Below are 18,113 nucleotides of genomic sequence, written 5' to 3'. Positions count from 1 at the left end.
TGGGAGGTGTCCCTGCCATGGGTGTCCCCTGCCATGTCCCTCTGTCCCTTGTCCCCAGCCCCTCTGCAGCTCTCCTGGAGCCCCTCCAGGCCCTGCAGGGGCTCTGAGCTCTCCCTGGACCCTTCCCCTGTCCAGGGGAGCCCCCCCAGCTCTCCCAGCCTGGCTGCAGCCCCGTGGTCTCTGCACTCTGCCCAGCAGTTTATCTGTGCTGTTGTTTATTTACTGTTAGACGCAGTGGCTCGGGGAATATTTCAATTCCCCTGTTCCAGCTGAGGTTCAGAAGAGTTGGTGAAGGATCTGTCTGTGTTTATTTATTTATTTCCTGGGAATGAGGAAGCAGCAGAGCCCAGAGCCCATCCCGGTGAGCTCCGGGCTGTGAGTCAGGAATGGGCTGCAGGAGTTTGTGGGTTGAATTAACCAGGACTATCTGGACTGACCATCTCGGCCAGTTGATGTTTGTGGTCACCCGGATGGTTTTACAGCTCTCCCACCCCATAATCCCTGAATTCCTGGCAGAGGCAAGGAGGGATAGGGAAGAGCCAAAGGTGTCACAAAACCCCAACTTCAGGAAGTCGGTGCAGGTGTTGGTGGTGTAAACCCCCAGAATGGGAAAACCTCTGGAGCCTTTCCCCAGTCTTGGCATGGCTCACTTCTCCTGCAGAGAAGAAGCTGGGAAGTCCAAGTGGTTTAGGCTGGGATTATTTTTTTTGCTTTGACTGTATTTAGCCATGGCAGGAGCTGCTCAGGGAGGTTTGGAGTGCCCATCCCTGGAGGTGTCCAGAGAATTCCTGGAGGTGGCACTGAGTGCTCTGGGCTGGGGACAGGGTGGGCACTGGGCACAGCTGGGACTGGATGGGCTGGGAGGGCTTTTCCAGCCTCAGGGATTCTGAGATTTTGTAGGGATTGCTCTTAAAGCAGGTGGGAAGAGGCTGAATAAATCCCAAAATTGATGTGAGTGGACATTGATTAGGGGATGTTTTGTGGTTGTTCCATTTTCCTGTCAGCAGTGCAGGTACCCTGGGAAATGCTCCTTAATTCCAACAGCTCCAACTCTTCCTTTATCAGTGAAGTCTTGAGGGAAGTTCTAACTTATATAAAAGGTTGAATTTAGCTCATCTGGGTTGATATTTCTGATCAACCATGATAAAGTAACTGAGGCAGTGGGAAGACTTTAAATTTGGTTAAAAATAGCTGAGTTTTGTACATGCCTGTCCTTTTCCAAAAGCTCCCATCCCACTGCTGCCTCCTGGGATGTGCCATGGGATGTATGGGAAAGGCAGGAATCCTGATGCTCTTGTGAGGCTCCTGTTTAAGGGTTAAATGGACCCTTTGATTGTCTTTGTTGAGGGATTCCCGATTCTCTCATCCTCTTGCAGTGCCTGTTGCAGCTGAGGAGGCCTTTCCTGGCAGCTGTCTCAGGGCAGTGGCGGGTATGGATTCTCCTGGGAAGGGCCGTGCCAGCCCCTGTGGATCCTGCCCCCGCTTCCCCGAGCAGCGGGCACAGAGCGGAGCAGCCCCGCAGGGAGGATCAGGTGCCATCTCTGAACGGGCTCTCCCTTCCCCACGGCTGCTGGGCACCGGGCATGGCCCCGGGGCTGCCAGGGAAGCCAGGGGTGCAGGGGATCCCTGGGGTGCCCTCCAGCTCAGGGTGTTCCTGACTCCGGGAGGGCACGGACGGTTCTCTGCTTCCATCCGTGTGCTGGGTATTTCACTGCCGGCCCCCTTGGGCAGGGGGCACAGGGAGGGACCCCAGCTCTGCTGGAGCCTCTCCCTGCGGGCTGGGCTCAGGCTGGACCCCGGCTCTGGGATGGGCTCAGAGATCCAGACTCTGGGATGGGCTCAGGGATCCAGGCTGGGCTCAGGCATCCTCCCAGGCTCTGGGATGGGCTCAGGGATCTGCCCAGGCTCTGGGATGGGCTCAGGGATCCAGGCTGGGCTCAGGGATCCTCCCAGGCTCTGGGATGGGCTCAGGGATCTGCCCAGGCTCTGGGCTGGGCTCAGGGATCCTCCCAGGCTCTGGGATGGGCTCAGGGATCCAGGCTGGGCTCAGGGATCCTCCCAGGCTCTGGGCTGGGCTCTGCCCCGTGTCCAGCAGGGATGTGTTACACACACAGCACCTGGCACACAGGGCTGTCCCCAGGAACAGCAGATCTGCTCCTCCTGGCCTCTGCTGATCCTCCAGCAGGCTGCTCCAGCTGGAAGCTCCCTGAGGAGAGCTCGGGAGAGGAGCTGGGGTACATTGAGCAGTTGTTCATGACTTGTAATGTGTAAAAGCTTCTCCAAAGGCACTGCAGAGGTTTATAGTGGGTTCCAGTCTGCTCAGTAACGAGCTCTCCTTACTGTCTGAGTGGATTCCATGGAAAGGCTGTGGAGTATCTTGGGGCCATCTGCCCTAAGGTGTGGAAGGTGTAGCCAAGGTGGGGAAGCCGGGCTCTGTTCAGGGGGTATTGGCACACAAATGTGTGGAGAAGCTGCAAGACACTTTGATTTCATTGTGCTTGGAGCTGAACCATCCCTGGCAGTGTCCCAGGCCGCTGGGCGCTGGGGCTTGGGGCACCCTGGGACAGTGGGAGGTGTCCCTGCCACGGCAGGGGTGACACTGGGTGGGCTTTAAGGTCCTTCCCACTCAAACCATTCCAGGATTCCCTGATTTATACAAAATGGACTTCCACTCTTGATTGCTGTTTTTAATTTGTTCATATTTTTGGGACAGTGTCTTTCCAATGTCAGCCACAGCTCTTTGTGTGTATTTGGGATATTTGGGAGCAGCTGCTGCCTCAGCAGGAGCTGCAGATCAGCGGCCTCTTGAACTCCTTTGTGTTTTGCTCCCACTAAATTTGGGGTGAGTTCTTTGGGCGTTTGGCCAGCGCTCCTTTCCCGCAGGGCAGGCGGCTCCTGACACCCGCAGGGTTTGGCTGCTGTGGCAGTGAGGCTGCAGGTGAGGGAATTGTGATCATCAGGAGCTGTGCCAGCAGCTGCTGGTGTCACCAGCTGTGTCCCTTGGCCAGCAGATGTGTCTTGGTGACAAAGCACTGACACCGGGTGGTGACAGGAGTGCTGCCTGTGGTGACGCAGCAGTAACATGGCAGTGACATGGCAGTGACAGTGACTGCTGGCTGTGGTGACACAGCAGTGACATGGGGTGGTGTCAGGAGTGCTGGCTGTGGTGACATGGCAGTGACAGGGAGTGGTGGCTGTGGTGACATGGCAGTGACAGGGAGTGGTGGCTGTGGTGACAGCAGTGACACAGGGTGGTGGCAGGAGCGCTGGCTGTGGTGACAGGGCAGTGACACTGTGGCAGGACGGTGGCAGGAGCGCTGGCTGTGGTGACAGGGCAGTGACACTGTGGCAGGGCAGTGGCAGGAGTGCTGGCTGTGGTGACAGGGCAGTGACACAGGGTGGTGGCAGGAGCGCTGGCTGTGGTGACACAGCAGTGACACAGGGTGGTGGCAGGAGCGCTGGCTGTGGTGACAGGGCAGTGACACAGGGTGGTGGCAGGAGCGCTGGCTGTGGTGACACGGCAGTGACACAGGGTGGTGGCAGGAGCGCTGGCTGTGGTGACAGGGTGGTGGCAGGAGCGCTGGCTGTGGTGACAGGGCAGTGGCAGGAGCAGTGGCTGTGGTGACAGGGCAGTGACACAGGGTGGTGGCAGGAGCGCTGGCTGTGGTGACAGGGTGGTGGCAGGAGCGCTGGCTGTGGTGACAGGGCAGTGACACAGGGTGGTGGCAGGAGCGCTGGCTGTGGTGACAGGGTGGTGGCAGGAGCGCTGGCTGTGCCCGGTGTCCCCGCAGGCTCTGCAGCGGTTCCCCTGTGGTTGTCCTGGCGCTCGGCGCGTGCCGGGCTCAGCCAGGCTGTGTCCCCTGGTGTCCTGTCCCCTGGTGTCCTGTCCCCTGGTGTCCTGTCCCCTGGTGTCCTGTCCCCTGGTGTCCTGCTCTGCAGCCTGTGAGAACTGACGGAGGGGGACAGGGTGGAGACTGGGAACAAATTCCTGCCTGGCAGGGTGGGCAGGCCCTGGCACAGGTGCCAGAGCAGCTGTGGCTGCCCCTGCATCCCTGGCAGTGCCCAGGGCCAGGCTGGACCCTGGGGCTGGAGCAGCCTGGGGCAGTGGGAGGTGTCCCTGCCATGGCAGGGGTGGCACTGCAGGGGCCCTGGGGTCCCTTCCCACCCAACCATTCCAGGATTCCATGGCTGTGGAATGCAAAGCCAACTGAGACCAAGTTCTCCCTTCCAGCCCTCTCCACTGCTGCCTGTCCCTGGAGCAGCTTCTTCTGTGCACTGGGAGAATTCCATGTGTGCTTCCATGGCTCTTCCAGCCTTGTCCTCTCCAAAGCTCCCGTGTCCATTTAAGGCAGAGTTTTACAGAACTCCTGGCGTTTGTGGCCCAGCAGAGAATTGCTGGGGAGGTTCTTCTTGGAGGTGTCCCTGCTCATGGCAGGAGGGGCTGTGCTGCCAGGAACAGGGACAGGAGGAGAGGGAACGGCCTCAGGCTGGGCCAGGGGAGGCTCAGGGGGGACAGCAGCAGGAATTTCCCCATGGAAAGGGAGCTCAGGCCTTGGAAATGCCCAGGGAGGTTTGGAGTGCCCATCCTGGAGGTGTCCAAGAACTCCTGGAGGTGGCACTGAGTGCTCTGGGCTGGGCACAGGGTGGGCACTGGGCACAGCTGGGACTGGATGGGCTGGGAGGGCTTTTCCAGCCTCCCTGAATCTGGAACTCTGTCAGGGACTTTTGGGCTCAAATTCTGGGGGAAAAGGCGTCAAAGTTTAGAAATAAAATCCCGAACAGTTTTTGTTCTGATCAGTGCCCTTGGTTTGGGTGAATGTTGTACCTCCAGTTAAGTAATCACTGATTGGAAGATGACGAAATACATTTATTTTCACATTAAATTTAATTTCCATTTGATGCAGGGACCTCATGCTGATTGGTCTCTGTTTGGGTGTATCCCACAGCACACCAGGAATTCCTGGATTTCAGGAATTGGTTAAAGCCCAGCCCTGGGGCTGTGGGGTAGCTCCTGGGCTGAGCCAGGCTTGGTTCCTCCTCTGTGGTCCCTTCCAGTATCCCCAGTTGCTCTGACCTCATCCAGCCTGGCCTTGGGCGCCTCCCGGGCTGGGCAGTTCCCGTTTGCCCAGTGCTGCAGGACAGGGGAACTGGGAGGATCCCGTGGCCTGGTGGTGATGGCTGGGTAGGGGCTGTCAGTCCCTACGATCCTCCTTGGTGCTGAAAGGTTCTGTGGAAGTTCATTTAGGGAACAAAATAAAAACCTTTTGCCCTCAGGTACCTTTGGTTATTTGTAACTTTTCAAAATCTTTCCAGGATTGGAGGCCTGCAAAGGAATTCACACTGGATGAAAACCATTTCCTGAAGCTGGATCTATTCCAGGAACTGTAACCCAAATGTTTCTCTGTCCGTGGAGGAGATTTCACGTTTGAAGAAACTTCTACTGAAGGTAGGAAAATCTCCCTGTCCTTTGTCTTGGAATGGTTTGGGATAGAAGGGACCCAGAGCCCCTGCAGTGCCACCCCTGCCATGGCAGGGACACCTCCCACTGCCCCAGGCTGCTCCAGCCCCAGGGTCCAGCCCGGCCTGGGCACTGCCAGGGATGCAGGGGCAGCCACAGCTGCTCTGGCAATTCCATTCCAGGCAGGAATTCCTGCCCAAGATCCCACCCAGCCCTGCCCTCTGGCAGTGGGAGCCATTCCCTGTGTGCTGTCCCTCTGTCCCTTGTCCCCAGCCCCTCTGCAGCTCTCCTGGAGCCCCTTCAGGCCCTGCAGGGGCTCTGAGCTCTCCCTGGAGCCTTCCCCTCTCCAGGTGAGCCCCCCCAGCTCTCCCAGCCTGGATCCCTGGGAGCTGAGGGGCTCCAGCCCTGCAGCAGCTCCGGGGCCCCTCTGGGCTCTGCAGCAGCTCCAGGCCCTGCTGCCGTGTGCCAGGGCTGGGGCAGCTCTGCAGGTGGGGCCTCACCTGGGCACGGGGCAGGGGCCCTCCTGCCCTGTGGGATCAGCCCAGGGCTGGAGGATTTCTGGCCAGGGCCTGTGAGGTTCCTCATGAAGGGATCAATTAATTCCCAGTAATGAGGATGAGCTCTGTGGTGCTGGGGCTCAGTTCTGGTGGCTTCTTCTGGGGTTGATGCTGATATTTAATGCCTGGAGTCACCTGAGAGGGGACTGTGGTGTCCCAGGGGTGTTCCTGGGGATGGAGTCCCTGCTGAGGAGCGCAGTCCCTGTGTCCCTGTGTCCCTGTGCCATCCTTGAGCCTGGCCTGGCTTTATCCCCATGGGAAGGGGCTCAGGCCTTGGAAGTGCCCAGGGAGGTTTGGAGTGCCCATCCCTGGAGGCGTCCAAGCACTCCTGGAGGTGGCACTCAGGGCTGGGGACAGGGTGGGTGTAGGCACAGCTGGGGCTGGACGGGCTGGGAGGGCTTTCCCAGCCCCAGGGATCCCGGGATTCCTGGTGTGGTGCCAGGTTCAGCTGGGCAGTGCCTCAGAGCCTGGGCTCAGGGCCGTGGTGCTGGGAGGGGCGTGCAGCTGCTCCTTGCCCGTTCTCCCGGCGCTGCTGTGGCTGCTGCAGCTCTCTGTGGCTGCTCCATCACTGTGCACTCTGTGTGGGGCAGGGAAGGGCAGCAGGCCGGGCTGTGTCACCAGAGCTCCCCGGGGAGTGACCCATCCAGCAGGGCAGCTCAGGGCACGCAGGAGGAGCTGCCCTCTGTGCAGCAGCGATTCCACTGCGCAGTCACGGCCCTGCGTTCCTGGAGCTGTGGGAGCAGCGGCTCCTTCCCGGTGCCAGCAGTGCAGTGGCTGACTCGGGCATTTTCCTGTTGAGAATAGAGCTGGGAAAAGCTTCCCTAATGCTCCAAAGGGAGAGATTTTATGTAAAACGGTTCTCCCGTGGAAATGGGTGATGAGTTAAAGATGCACAGATTGGAATGGTTAGGTGGGATATTGGGAAGCAGTTCCTGCTGGGAGCGTGGTGTGGCCTGGGATGGAATTCCCAGAGGAGCTGTGGCTGCCCCTGGATCCCTGGAAATGTCCCAGGCCAGGCTGGGTGGGGCTTGGAGCAGCCTGGTCCTTGTGACAGCTTTGGTAGGCTGAGCCTAATTATTTTTGTGTCCCAAGCAGATGTCAGTTCCCTGCTGTTCCTCCTCTTTCTGGGATTACTCCCAAATGCCCTGGCCCTGGTTTGGGATGTGCCTGTGCCTTTTCCTATTTGCAATTAGTGCTCATTCATTTGTTACCTTTCACCAAAAGGAGAGCTCTGCTCTCCAGTGTTTGGGAATTCCCTGCTCACTCTTCCCTGGCAGTTCAGCTGAGCCATTGAGCAGCCTGGCCCTGTCCAGCTGTGTTTTCCAGGGGGATTTTCCAGTAGTGGAACAGTTTGCTGGAAAAGCTGGTTTGGGGCTTCACATTCAGCACGTTCAGTAAAGTGAGATTTTATTCCTTGGAGCTGGGATAACTGGGATTAAAGATGGAAACCTCTTGGATGTGGTCCTGGTGTGCTCAGACTTCTTCCCACACTGGAAATGGAGGGAATTCCCTATGTTTTAGGGTATTTTTTGTTGCTTTGTGTAGCAAAGTGTAAAATTAATTATTCTTATGGAGGAAAATGGGGAGATTTTGTATTAAAACTTGGCAAAAAAAAAAAGAATAAGCTTGAAATTCCCATCAGGAATCTGTGTCTGTCCAAGCTAAAATCCACCCTGGGTGGAACTGGGACCTGTTCAGCTGGGCCAGAGCTGCTGGAGTTGGGGTTTGGATTTTGTACTGGATGTCACCGGGGTGGCAGGAGGATCCCAAAACTCTTTTTGGGAATGTTCTTCCCTCAGCACTTCCATGGCTCCCACCTAGTGAAAACATTCAGTGTTTTGTTTCAGCAGGAATGGTCTTAACTGGGCCTGAAAAATCAGTAAATCTTGGGAATTCTGTCCAATTTCCAGGAGGAATTGCCTGGGGGGTTCCTGCCCCTCCCAGTTCGCTTTTCCTGGCGTTGGAGTGCAGAGAGCATTTCGGAAAGGCTGGAAATGCTGGGGATGCTTTGTCTGTGCCTGTGTTTGCTGAGGCTCAGGGAGCCCCTGGGGACACAGAACTGACTGGGAACAACCCTGGGAGAAACCACAGCAGGGCCTGGATACTCCTGGAGCCCTGGGATGGGGGGCTGGGAAAGGCTCTGGGGCCAGGGGGTCACCTGGGACTGTCCCTGTCACCAGCCCGGGGTCCCTTTGGGGTCACCTGGGACTGTCCCTGTCACCAGCCCGGGGTCCCTTTGGGGTCACCTGGGACTGTCCCTGTCACCAGCCCGGGGTCCCTTTGGGGTCACCTGGGGCTGTCCCTGTCACCAGCACCACGACCTGGGTCCCTTTGGGGTCACCTGGGACTGTCCCTGTCACCAGCACCCTGCCCCTGTGTCCCTTTGGGGTCACCTGGGACTGTCCCTGTCACCAGCACCCTGCCCCTGTGTCCCTTTGGGGTCACCTGGGACTGTCCCTGTCACCAGCACCCTGCCCCTGTGTCCCTTTGGGGTCACCTGGGACTGTCCCTGTCACCAGCACCCTGCCCCTGTGTCCCTTTGGGGTCACCTGGGACTGTCCCTGTCACCAGCACCACGCCCTGGGTCCCTTTGGGGTCATCTGGGACTGTCCCTGTCACCAGCACCATGCCCTGGGTCCCTTTGGGGTCACCTGAGGTGACCCTGTCACCAGCACCCTGCCCCGGGTCCCTTTGGGGTCACCTGGGACTGTCCCTGTCACCAGCATCACGCCCCTGTGTCCCTTGGGAGTGACCTGGGACTGTCCCTGTCACCAGCACCACGCCCTGTGTCCCTTTGGGGTCACCTGGGACTGTCCCTGTCACCAGCCCGGGGTCCCTTTGGGGTCACCTGGGACTGTCCCTGTCACCAGCCCCAGGTCCCTGTGTCCCTTTGGGGTCACCTGGGACTGTCCCTGTCACCAGCCCGGGGTCCCTTGGGGGTCACCTGGGACTGTCCCTGTCACCAGCCCCAGGTCCCTGTGTCCCTTTGGGGTCACCTGGGACTGTCCCTGTCACCAGCCCCGGGTCTCTTCCCTGCTGCTCCCAGTGCAGTTCCCAGAGCGAGCTCTGGGCTGTGCTGAACCAGCCGTTCCCTGGGGCTGCCGGCAGGAGGAGGCTGGGAGATCATCCATGAAAGATAAATAATTAAAGGACAAATTCCCCACTGGAATTCCCAGCCAGGAACTCCTCGGGCTCAGGACATTTTGTGTAAAACATTGATTTTGTCCATTTTTTAACCCAATGATTACTCAAAAATACTGACATTGGGTTAGGGGAGTTTGTTTGCCTTTGTGAAGTTTATATAAAAATAAAAGGCTGCTCTGGTTATAAATAAATAGAACTGAGCAGGTTTTTTCTGGTGGGAATGGATCAGGCAAATGAGCAGCTCTGGGGCAGGTTCTGTCCAGAACGTGGCTCTGGGGAGAGTGGAAAAGGAAATTAAATAAAATTAAATTAAATAAAATACCATGTAAAATACCATACGAAGTATCATACGAAATACCATACAAAACAACAGATAAAATAAAAAATGCCCACTCCTCCCAGCTCCTGAGCAGACGGAGAAGGAGCACAAGAACTGAACAGAGCAGAGGTGGCAGAAGGGGTCCTTTGTTTGGGGTCTTTAGCAGCAAGTGCATTACTTGTTGGAACTTCTCATCAGCTCCTGGAATTTTGTTGGCAGGGAATTGAATATTCCCAGCCCTGAGTTACCCTTGGAACAGGGAGATGAAATATCTCCTGCATTGTCCCAAGCAATTCAAACACCCCAGCACTGCTTTTTATCATTAATAGGAATCAGTTTGTGGGTTGGGAACTGGGGCTGCTGTGCTGGGACAGGGGGCGTTAATCCAGACAGGCCCACACACACATCCATGGAAATCCCTTCCCTGGTGGCCCCAGGCTGAGGGAGGGCAGGGCTGGGTGGGATCTTTGGCAGGAATTGCTGCCTGGAATGGAATTGCCAGAGCAGCTGTGGCTGCCCCTGCATCCCTGGCAGTGCCCAGGGCCAGGCTGGACCCTGGGGCTGGAGCAGCCTGGGGCAGTGGGAGGTGTCCCTGCCATGGCAGGGGTGGCACTGCAGGGGCTCTGGGGTCCCTTCTGTCCCAAACCATTCCAGGGTTCCCTGAGCCTGTGGTGCCCCCCCAGAGGGTCTCTAATTGCTGTTGTTAATGAGCAGTCGCAGAGCGTGGTGCCCGCAGGGCTCCTGCAGAGCCTCGGTGCCGAGCAGGGCTTGGGCTGGCACGGGAATTTCCCTGGTTGGGTTTGGAGATGCTCCCTGGAAAACATCCCAGCTCCAGCCCCCAGCAGGCACTGGCACAGAGCTGCTCTCCTGGAGCCCTCGGGGATTTGCTCTCATTGGATGTTCCAGAAGCAAAATCAGCTGGGGAGGGCTTTGAGAGTCCACCTGGAAAAGGGAAAACATCTCTGCGTTATGGGTGGCAAAAGTGGCCTAAAATAAACAACTGAGATGGGAGAAGTGGCAGATCTCAGTGAAGTCACAGAGCCCTGGAATGCCGGGGTGGGAAGGGACCCCCGAGCCCCTGCAGTGCCACCCCTGCCATGGCAGGGACACCTCCCACTGCCCCAGGCTGCTCCAGCCCCAGGGTCCAGCCTGGCCTGGGCACTGCCAGGGGACAGGGGCAGCCACAGCTGCTCTGGCAGTCCCAGCCCAGCCCCTGCCCACCCTCCCAGGGAAGGTCAGACATGTTTCCTAGACATGTATAAAAAATTCAGGAGAGCTGTGGAACTGCCAGGATTACAATGGTTGTCAGTTTGGAAGGAGAGAATCCCGTGTGGATTCCACACCAGTGGAGGGAATATTTCTGCATTTGGGTTGACTGAGCCCCCAAACCTCCTTCACTGAAGGCCTTTGGTGCCAGATTTTCCCTCGGTGAATTTATAACCAAGCAGAGATGGTTAAAAATACCCAAAGAACAGTTTGTGAGGAACACACCGAGCCCAGCAGTGCTGTCACTGCGGTGTCATGTAGGTTGAACATTCAGATGGCTGCTCCCAACTCCAAAATTCAGTGCTGAAATCCCAGAATCCCAAAATCCCTGGGGCTGGAAAAGCCCTCCCAGCCCATCCAGTCCCAGCTGTTCTTGAACCCCATCTTGTCCTCAGCCCAGAGCCCTCAGTGCCACCTCCAGGAGTGCTTGGACACCTCCAGGGATGGGCACTCCAAACCTCCCTGGGCAGTTCCCATCCCTGAGCTCCCTTTCCATGGGGAAATTCCTGCTGCTGTCCCCCCTGAGCCTCCCCTGGCCCAGCCTGAGGCCGTTCCCTCTCCTCCTGTCCCTGTTCCTGGAGCACAGCCCGACCCCCCTGCTGTCCCCTCCTGGCAGGGACTTGTGCAGAGCCACAAGGTCCCCCTGAGCCTCCTTTTCTCCCTCTGAGCCCCTTCCCAGCTCCCTCAGCCCCTTCCCAGCTCCCTGCCCTGGACACGCTCCAGCCCCTCCAGGATTCTGGGTGGGAAAATCCTGATGTGTAAAATAAACTCAGTTTTTCTTGTGTTCCATGTCCTGGTTTTGGGAATGCTTCACTCAGAGCTTCAGTGTGGAAGTTACACCATGAGGGACCGAGAGATTTAAAATCTAATGACAAAAATGGGTTCTTCAGCCTTTTGCAGGGCCCTGCTCAGGTGACTGGAAGGCAGAGCCCCCTCAGTGCCATTCCTGCAGGGAAAATGGGTTTTTAAGAGGACAGTGTCCAGGCTGTCCTGTAGCTGAGGTTGTGCAGGGTGGCACTGGTGGAGGATCAGGCACAGGAGCATTTTTGGATGCTGCAAAAAGCCAAAGGAATGGATGGAGAGAGTTCTGTGTGCAGAATGGGGATGTGGGTTAGGTTAAAAACAGCTTTGTGATCCTGGCATGGAATCACACGGTGCTGCTGGATCATCTGGGAATGAGGCACAGGGACACAGGGGCTCTGTGCAGAGTGTGGCAGCAGGGCTGGCACTGCCCAGGACGTGTCACCTGCGTCCCCAGGGAGCGACAGCCACTGCCTGGGGATGGTGCTAATGGCTGCAGAGGGACAGGACACAGGGAATGGCTCCCAGTGCCAGAGGGCAGGGCTGGATGGGATCTTGGGCAGGAATTGCTGCCTGGAATGGAATTGCCAGAGCAGCTGTGGCTGCCCCTGCATCCCTGGCAGTGCCCAGGGCCAGGCTGGACCCTGGGGCTGGAGCAGCCTGGGGCAGTGGGAGGTGTCCCTGCCATGGCAGGGGTGGCACTGCAGGGGCTCTGGGGTCCCTTCTGTCCCAAACCATTCCAGGGTTCCCTGAATTCTGTTCCTGGTACTGTGGCCAGAACAGGACTGTGAAGGGTTGTTGAGGAACTGAGGTGAGATGGTGAAGGAATTGCAAGAGGAAATGTTAAGCAAATGGGAGAGCCCCAGAAGGGTCTCCTAGGGGTGGTCTGAACATGCCTTGGTTTGGTGTAGCTCACAGCTTTTCCAAAATTCCAGGTATTAGGAAAGCAAAGTGGAAAAACATCATCAATGGAACTCCACAGAGAAAAATCAGGATAACCAAAGAGCATACAAGGGCTGGGGTAGGATTAGATGGAAATGGGAGAATCAAAGTGCAGTGCCCCAGGAAAGACCCTGGGGGGCTGGAGCGTGTCCAGGAAAGGGAATGGAGCCCCAGGAGGGGCTGAGGGAGCTGGGAAGGGGCTCAGAGGGAGAAAAGGAGGCTCAGGGGGACCTTGTGGCTCTGCACAAGTCCCTGACAGGAGGGGACAGCCGGGGGGATTTGGGATCTTATCCCAGGGAACAGGGACAGGAGAGGAACGGCCCCAGGCTGGGCCAGGGGAGGCTCAGGGGGGATTTAGGGGAAGTTCCTTCCCCAGGAGGGTTGGAGAGCACTGGAAGGGGCTGCTGAGGGCAGGGATGGAAGTGTTCCAAACCTGTGTGTGTGGCACGTGAGGACCCGGGGTGGTCCCGGGCGGGTTGATGGAGGGGCTGGCTGATCCCGGGGCTGGCTGATCCCAGGGCTCTCTCCAGCCCAGCAGTGCTGATCTGTGGTGGGTTTGCAGCAGTAACCGGTGTCTCCCCCCAGGCAGCCCTGTGCCATCACCATGTTCTGGAAGTTCGATCTGAACACGACGTCGCACGTGGACAAGCTGCTGGACAAGGAGGATGTGAGCCTGGAGGAGCTGATGGACGAGGATGACGTCCTGCAGGAATGCAAGGCGCAGAACCGGCGCCTGCTGGACTTCCTGTGCCAGCAGCAGTGCATGGAGCAGCTGGTCACCCTCATCACCCACGAGCCCCCCGTGGACATGGACGAGAAGGTCCGATTCAAGTAGGTATTGGAGCCCTGCTCCCCAGGACACCCCAGGGGCTGCCAACGGAGCCTCCACCCGGGTTCTGTCCCCACTGCCACCTCCTGGGGGCACGCAGGCCTTGGCGCTGGGGTGTCTCACATTTGGGGTTTTGGAGGCAGCTGTCAGGGTTTGTTGCTTTGGTTTTGGTGGTTTTATGTGGAGTAGGTCTCCAAGAAAATTTCCTGTTTCATATAATGTCTGCGAAAAAAGATAGCTCAAGTAATGCCTCAAATAATCATTTCTAAAATAATGTAAAAAAAAATCTCAGATGATGTCTCCAAAAAATCTAATCCTGCTGTTCCCTCAAAATCCAAAGCTCCTTGAGTAGGTTTTTATAGGAAAGGGAAGCATAAGAGGTAGACATCTCTGAACTGGATGGGTTTCCAATCCCACAGAACAGAGTGAGATGGAAAGTGAATAAAATCTGGGATGTGTTCAGTGTGCTGCACGTCCAGATGCTGCTGATTTCAGGGATCACAGCTCCGGGCAGGCCCTGCCTCTGCTCAGACCACACTGAGCTCCTCAGGGGTTTGCTTCTCACCAAAGTTGTGTTTATGCATTTTTAACCCAATGAATGCTCAAAAATACCTACATTGGGTTTGGGGAGATTGTTTGCCCTTGTGAAGTTTATATAAAAATAAAAGGCTGCTCTGACTATAAATAAAACTGGGCAGGTTTTTTCTGGTGGGGATGGATCAGGGCTGGGGTTGGTGGTGATGGAAAGGCACAGAAATGCCACGTCCAGGTGTGGGTTTGGGTAAGAGCTGGCAGCAGTGTGAGGTGGCTGTCCCCAGGTGAGTGAATGCCTGGGAATTGTGGGGTAATAACCTGGAATATCCTGTGGCTGCTGTGCAGGATCCTGCTTTGAAAGGTGGGGCTGGGACCCACCTGCAGAGCTGCCCTGGGGACAGCAGCAGCAGGACCTGGAGCAAGTCCAGAGGAGCTGCTCCTAAGGCTGGAGTTGCTCTGGAGCCGGGCTGGGAGAGCTGGGGGGGCTCACCTGGAGAGGGGAAGGGTCCAGGGAGAGCTCAGAGCCCCTGCAGGGCCTGGAGGGGCTCCAGGAGAGCTGCAGAGGGGCTGGGGACAAGGGACAGAGGGACAGCACACAGGGAATGGCTCCCACTGCCAGAGGGCAGGGCTGGGTGGGATCTTGGGCAGGAATTGCTGCCTGGAATGGAATTGCCAGAGCAGCTGTGGCTGCCCCTGCATCCCTGGCAGTGCCCAGGCCAGGCTGGACCCTGGGGCTGGAGCAGCCTGGGGCAGTGGGAGGTGTCCCTGCCATGGCAGGGGTGGCACTGCAGGGGCTCGGGGTCCCTTCTATCCCAAACCATTCCAGATTCCCTGATTGTAACCAAACAGGTGAAGAGTGAGGGAAGGAGGGGACAAGGACAGAGGTTTCAAGAAGGAAATTCCCACTGGCACACCCAGGGCTGGTGCTCCTGGGGCATTTTCTTGGCTGCACTTGGCACTCCCAGGCAGAGCAGGCCCAGAAGTGTCTCCAAAGCCTGGAGAGGGGAAGGAGGGTTTGAGCTCGTTAGAAACCAGGGGAGTGTTGGGGTAAATAAAGGCTGAGCAGGAAGAATGGACTCCACATAAATCCCGATGGAATCCCACTTTTGGCTCTTGAGGAAAGTTTCTGAAAGTTTGTCAAGTGGAACAGGGAGAAACTCTGTAGCTTTGGAAGGGTCTGGGGCTCGGGATGTGTGGAGAGGGGATCATCCAAGGACTTTATCCCTGACACAGTGGGGTGGAGGCTCAGAAAGGTCAGAGGGGAAACTGCAAAGAGGAAAAGTCCCCAGTAAATCCCCATCCAAGCAGAACTTGTGGAATTAAACACCAGACAAGAGGCTGGAGCAGGAGAGCAGAGTGTGCATCCTGGATGTGCCAGTGAACTGCTGGGCCCAGGGCTGAGGGCAGCTCAGCTCCCAGGGCCTGGGACAGAGGAGTTTGGGTTCCTGCCAGGCCTGGCTGTGGTGCCAGAACGGGAGTGCTGAGGGTTGGATCAGACCTGGGCTGTGGGACTGCAGGAGCTGCTGGGGCAGGGGCAGCTCCCATTTCCCCCCTGCCCATGGGAGGTGGATCCCAGGGAGGCTCCACACGCAGATCTGTAGGAACTGTGGATGCTTTTTGCATGGAATGAGCCAGGAAAAGGGGAAATGAGTCCTGCTGTCCCTGTGGGGATGGAGGGGCTGGAAGGTCCCTCTGGGGTGGTGACAGTGACATCCTCAGCCTCAGCTCCTTGGGCAGCACCAAGCCTGGAACAGCAGCAGAGGGGCCTGAGGGGCTTCAGGGCTACAACTGCCTGAACAGGAGGAGGCTGCTGGGGAAGGGAAAGGTGCAGGGAAAGCTCCCAGCTGGCCTGGACGTGTTTTAGTGGCTTGTTGGGAGTGCAGGGCTTGGATTGCAGAGATTGGGAAAGGTCCTGGTGCAGAAACCTGGTTTGGTCACTGATCAATAATAACCCACTGGGGGAAAAGTGTCCTCACCACAGGGAATCAGTCACAGCCTGGGCTTGGGGAGCCCCTGCAGTGCCCCCCTGCCATGGCAGGGACACCTCCCACTGCCCCAGGCTGCTCCAGCCTGGCCTGGGCACTGCCAGGGGACAGGGACAGCCACAGCTGCTCTGGCACGCTGTGCCAGGGCTGCCCACCCTGCCAGGCAGGAGTTCTGTCATTCCCTGAGCCTTTGCAGGGGACAGCTCTCAGAGCCCCCGTGTCACCGTGTCCCTGCAGGTATCCCAACACGGCCTGCGAGCTGCTCACCTCGGACGTGCCGCAGATCAACGACAAGCTGGGCGGGGACGAGAGCCTGCTCAACATCCTCTACGAGTTCCTGGAGCACGAGCCCCCCCTGAACCCCCTCCTGGCCAGCTTCTTCAGCAAGACCATCGGGAACCTCATTGCACGCAAGACAGAGCAGGTGGGGCTGGGCTCTGTCCCGAGCCAGACAATTCCCCGCCACTGCTGGTGACCTCCTGGTATGGCTGGAGATGGGTTTAAGGCTGGAGGTGAAACACAGTCCCTGGAAAGTTCTCGGGATTCCTCAGTGCAGGGAGATGCTGGTGTGGACAGGCTCTTCCCAGAGTTTAGGGTTGGGATCTGCCACAGCTGGGATATCCCCATGGCACTTTTCATAGCAATTTGAGCATTTTGGGATCATCAGAGTTATCCCAATCCATAAAAAAGGCCTCAGGCTCATCCTTATGGAAGGGCTGAGCAGGGATTCAGGAATTCTCACATCCCACTAAGTACTGGGGTTTTTAATGCTGCCTGACAGGGAGCTGGAGAGGAAAAGAAAGTTCTCCAGCTTCACTTACTTCTGTGGCCTTGGGTTTCTCTGTGGCACAGAGGGGAGAAAGGTTGGCTGAAAAGATCTGATTTGATGTTGCCTTAGAATAAAAATTACTCTCTTGTTCCCTGGAGAGTTCCCAACCCAAGGTCAGTGGTTGAGACACAAAGGAGAAGCTCCAGGAGCTGTGAGGGAGCCATGAGGGAACTATGGGGGAGTTGTGAGGGGGTAGAGAGGGAATAGAGAGGGGATGTGAGGGGCTGTGAAGAGTGTGAGGGGGTTATGAGGGGCTGTGAGGGGCTGTGAGGGCTGTGAGGGGCTGTCAGGGGCTGTCAGGGGCTGTCAGGGGCTGTCAGGGCTGTGAGGGGCTGTGAGGGCTGTGAGGGGCTGTGAGGGGCTGTGAGGGGCTGTGAGGGGCTGTGAGGGGTGTGAGGGGCTGTGAGGGCTGTGAGGGGCTGTGAGGGGCTGTGAGGGGCTGTGAGGGGCTGTGAGGGGCTGTGAGGGCTGTGAGGGGCTGTGAGGGCTGTGAGGGGCTGTGAGGGATGTGAGGGGCTGTGAGGGTTATGAGGGGCTGTGAGGGCTGTGAGGGCTGTGAGGGGCTGTGAGGGTTATGAGGGGCTGTGAGGGGCTGTGAGGGCTGTGAGGGGCTGTGAGGGGCTGTGAGGGGCTGTGAGGGGCTGTGAGGGATGTGAGGGGCTGTGAGGGTTATGAGGGGCTGTGAGGGGCTGTGAGGGGATGTGAGGGGCTGTGAGGGGCTGTGAGGGGCTGTGAGGGGCTGTGAGGGGCTGTGAGGGGCTGTGAGGGCTGTGAGGGCTGTGAGGGGCTGTGAGGGCTGTGAGGGGCTGTGAGGGGCTGTGAGGGGATGTGAGGGGCTGTGAGGGGCCATGAGGGCTGTGAGGGGCTGTGAGGGGATGTGAGGGCTGTGAGGGGATGTGAGGGGCTGTGAGGGGCTGTGAGGGGCTGTGAGGGGCTGTGAGGGGCTGTGAGGGCTGTGAGGGGCTGTGAGGGATGTGAGGGGCTGTGAGGGTTATGAGGGGCTGTGAGGGCTGTGAGGGCTGTGAGGGCTGTGAGGGGATGTGAGGGGCTGTGAGGGGATGTGAGGGGCTGTGAGGGGCTGTGAGGGGCTGTCAGGGCTGTGAGGGGATTATGAGGGGCTGTGATGGAGTTTTGTGTCCCGCTGGCAGCTGACCCAGCTCCTGTTCCCACAGGTGATCTCGTTTCTGAGGAAAAAGGACAAGTTCCTGAGCCTGGTGCTAAAGCACATCGACACCTCTGCCATGATGGACCTGCTGCTGCGCCTCATCAGCTGCGTGGAGCCCACGGCGCTGCGCCAGGACGTGCTCAACGTGAGCCCCCCCTGCCTGGGAGGGGTCTGGGGTCCCCAGGGGAGAGCCTCCCCTCTGCCAGCTCCTGTTTCCAGCGCTGGAGCTGCTCCCCGGGGTCCCTCAGCCCCCTGGGGCTCCGGGGCAGCAGCCTGGGCCAGTC

The 18,113-nt window shown here is 57.9% G+C and overlaps 1 protein-coding gene across 2 annotated transcripts in view; it reads left to right on the top strand.

Annotated features, from left to right (window-relative positions):
• PPP6R2 (protein phosphatase 6 regulatory subunit 2) overlaps nt 1-18,113 on the top strand; it is a 60,583-nt gene that overhangs the window by 16,184 nt on the left and 26,286 nt on the right. For both annotated transcript variants that reach the window (XM_063397202.1, XM_063397200.1), the window contains exons 2-5: nt 5,314-5,446; nt 13,073-13,318; nt 16,073-16,259; nt 17,837-17,974. In XM_063397202.1, coding sequence (XP_063253272.1) covers nt 13,092-13,318; nt 16,073-16,259; nt 17,837-17,974 — 552 coding nt within the window. In that variant the 5' untranslated portion in view covers nt 5,314-5,446; nt 13,073-13,091. The remainder of the gene's footprint in view (nt 1-5,313; nt 5,447-13,072; nt 13,319-16,072; nt 16,260-17,836; nt 17,975-18,113) is intronic.

Source organism: Prinia subflava, chromosome 4 (genome assembly GCF_021018805.1).
Source record: "Prinia subflava isolate CZ2003 ecotype Zambia chromosome 4, Cam_Psub_1.2, whole genome shotgun sequence".
Taxonomy (NCBI): domain Eukaryota; kingdom Metazoa; phylum Chordata; class Aves; order Passeriformes; family Cisticolidae; genus Prinia; species Prinia subflava.
This window is presented reverse-complemented; position numbering and strand designations above follow the sequence as displayed.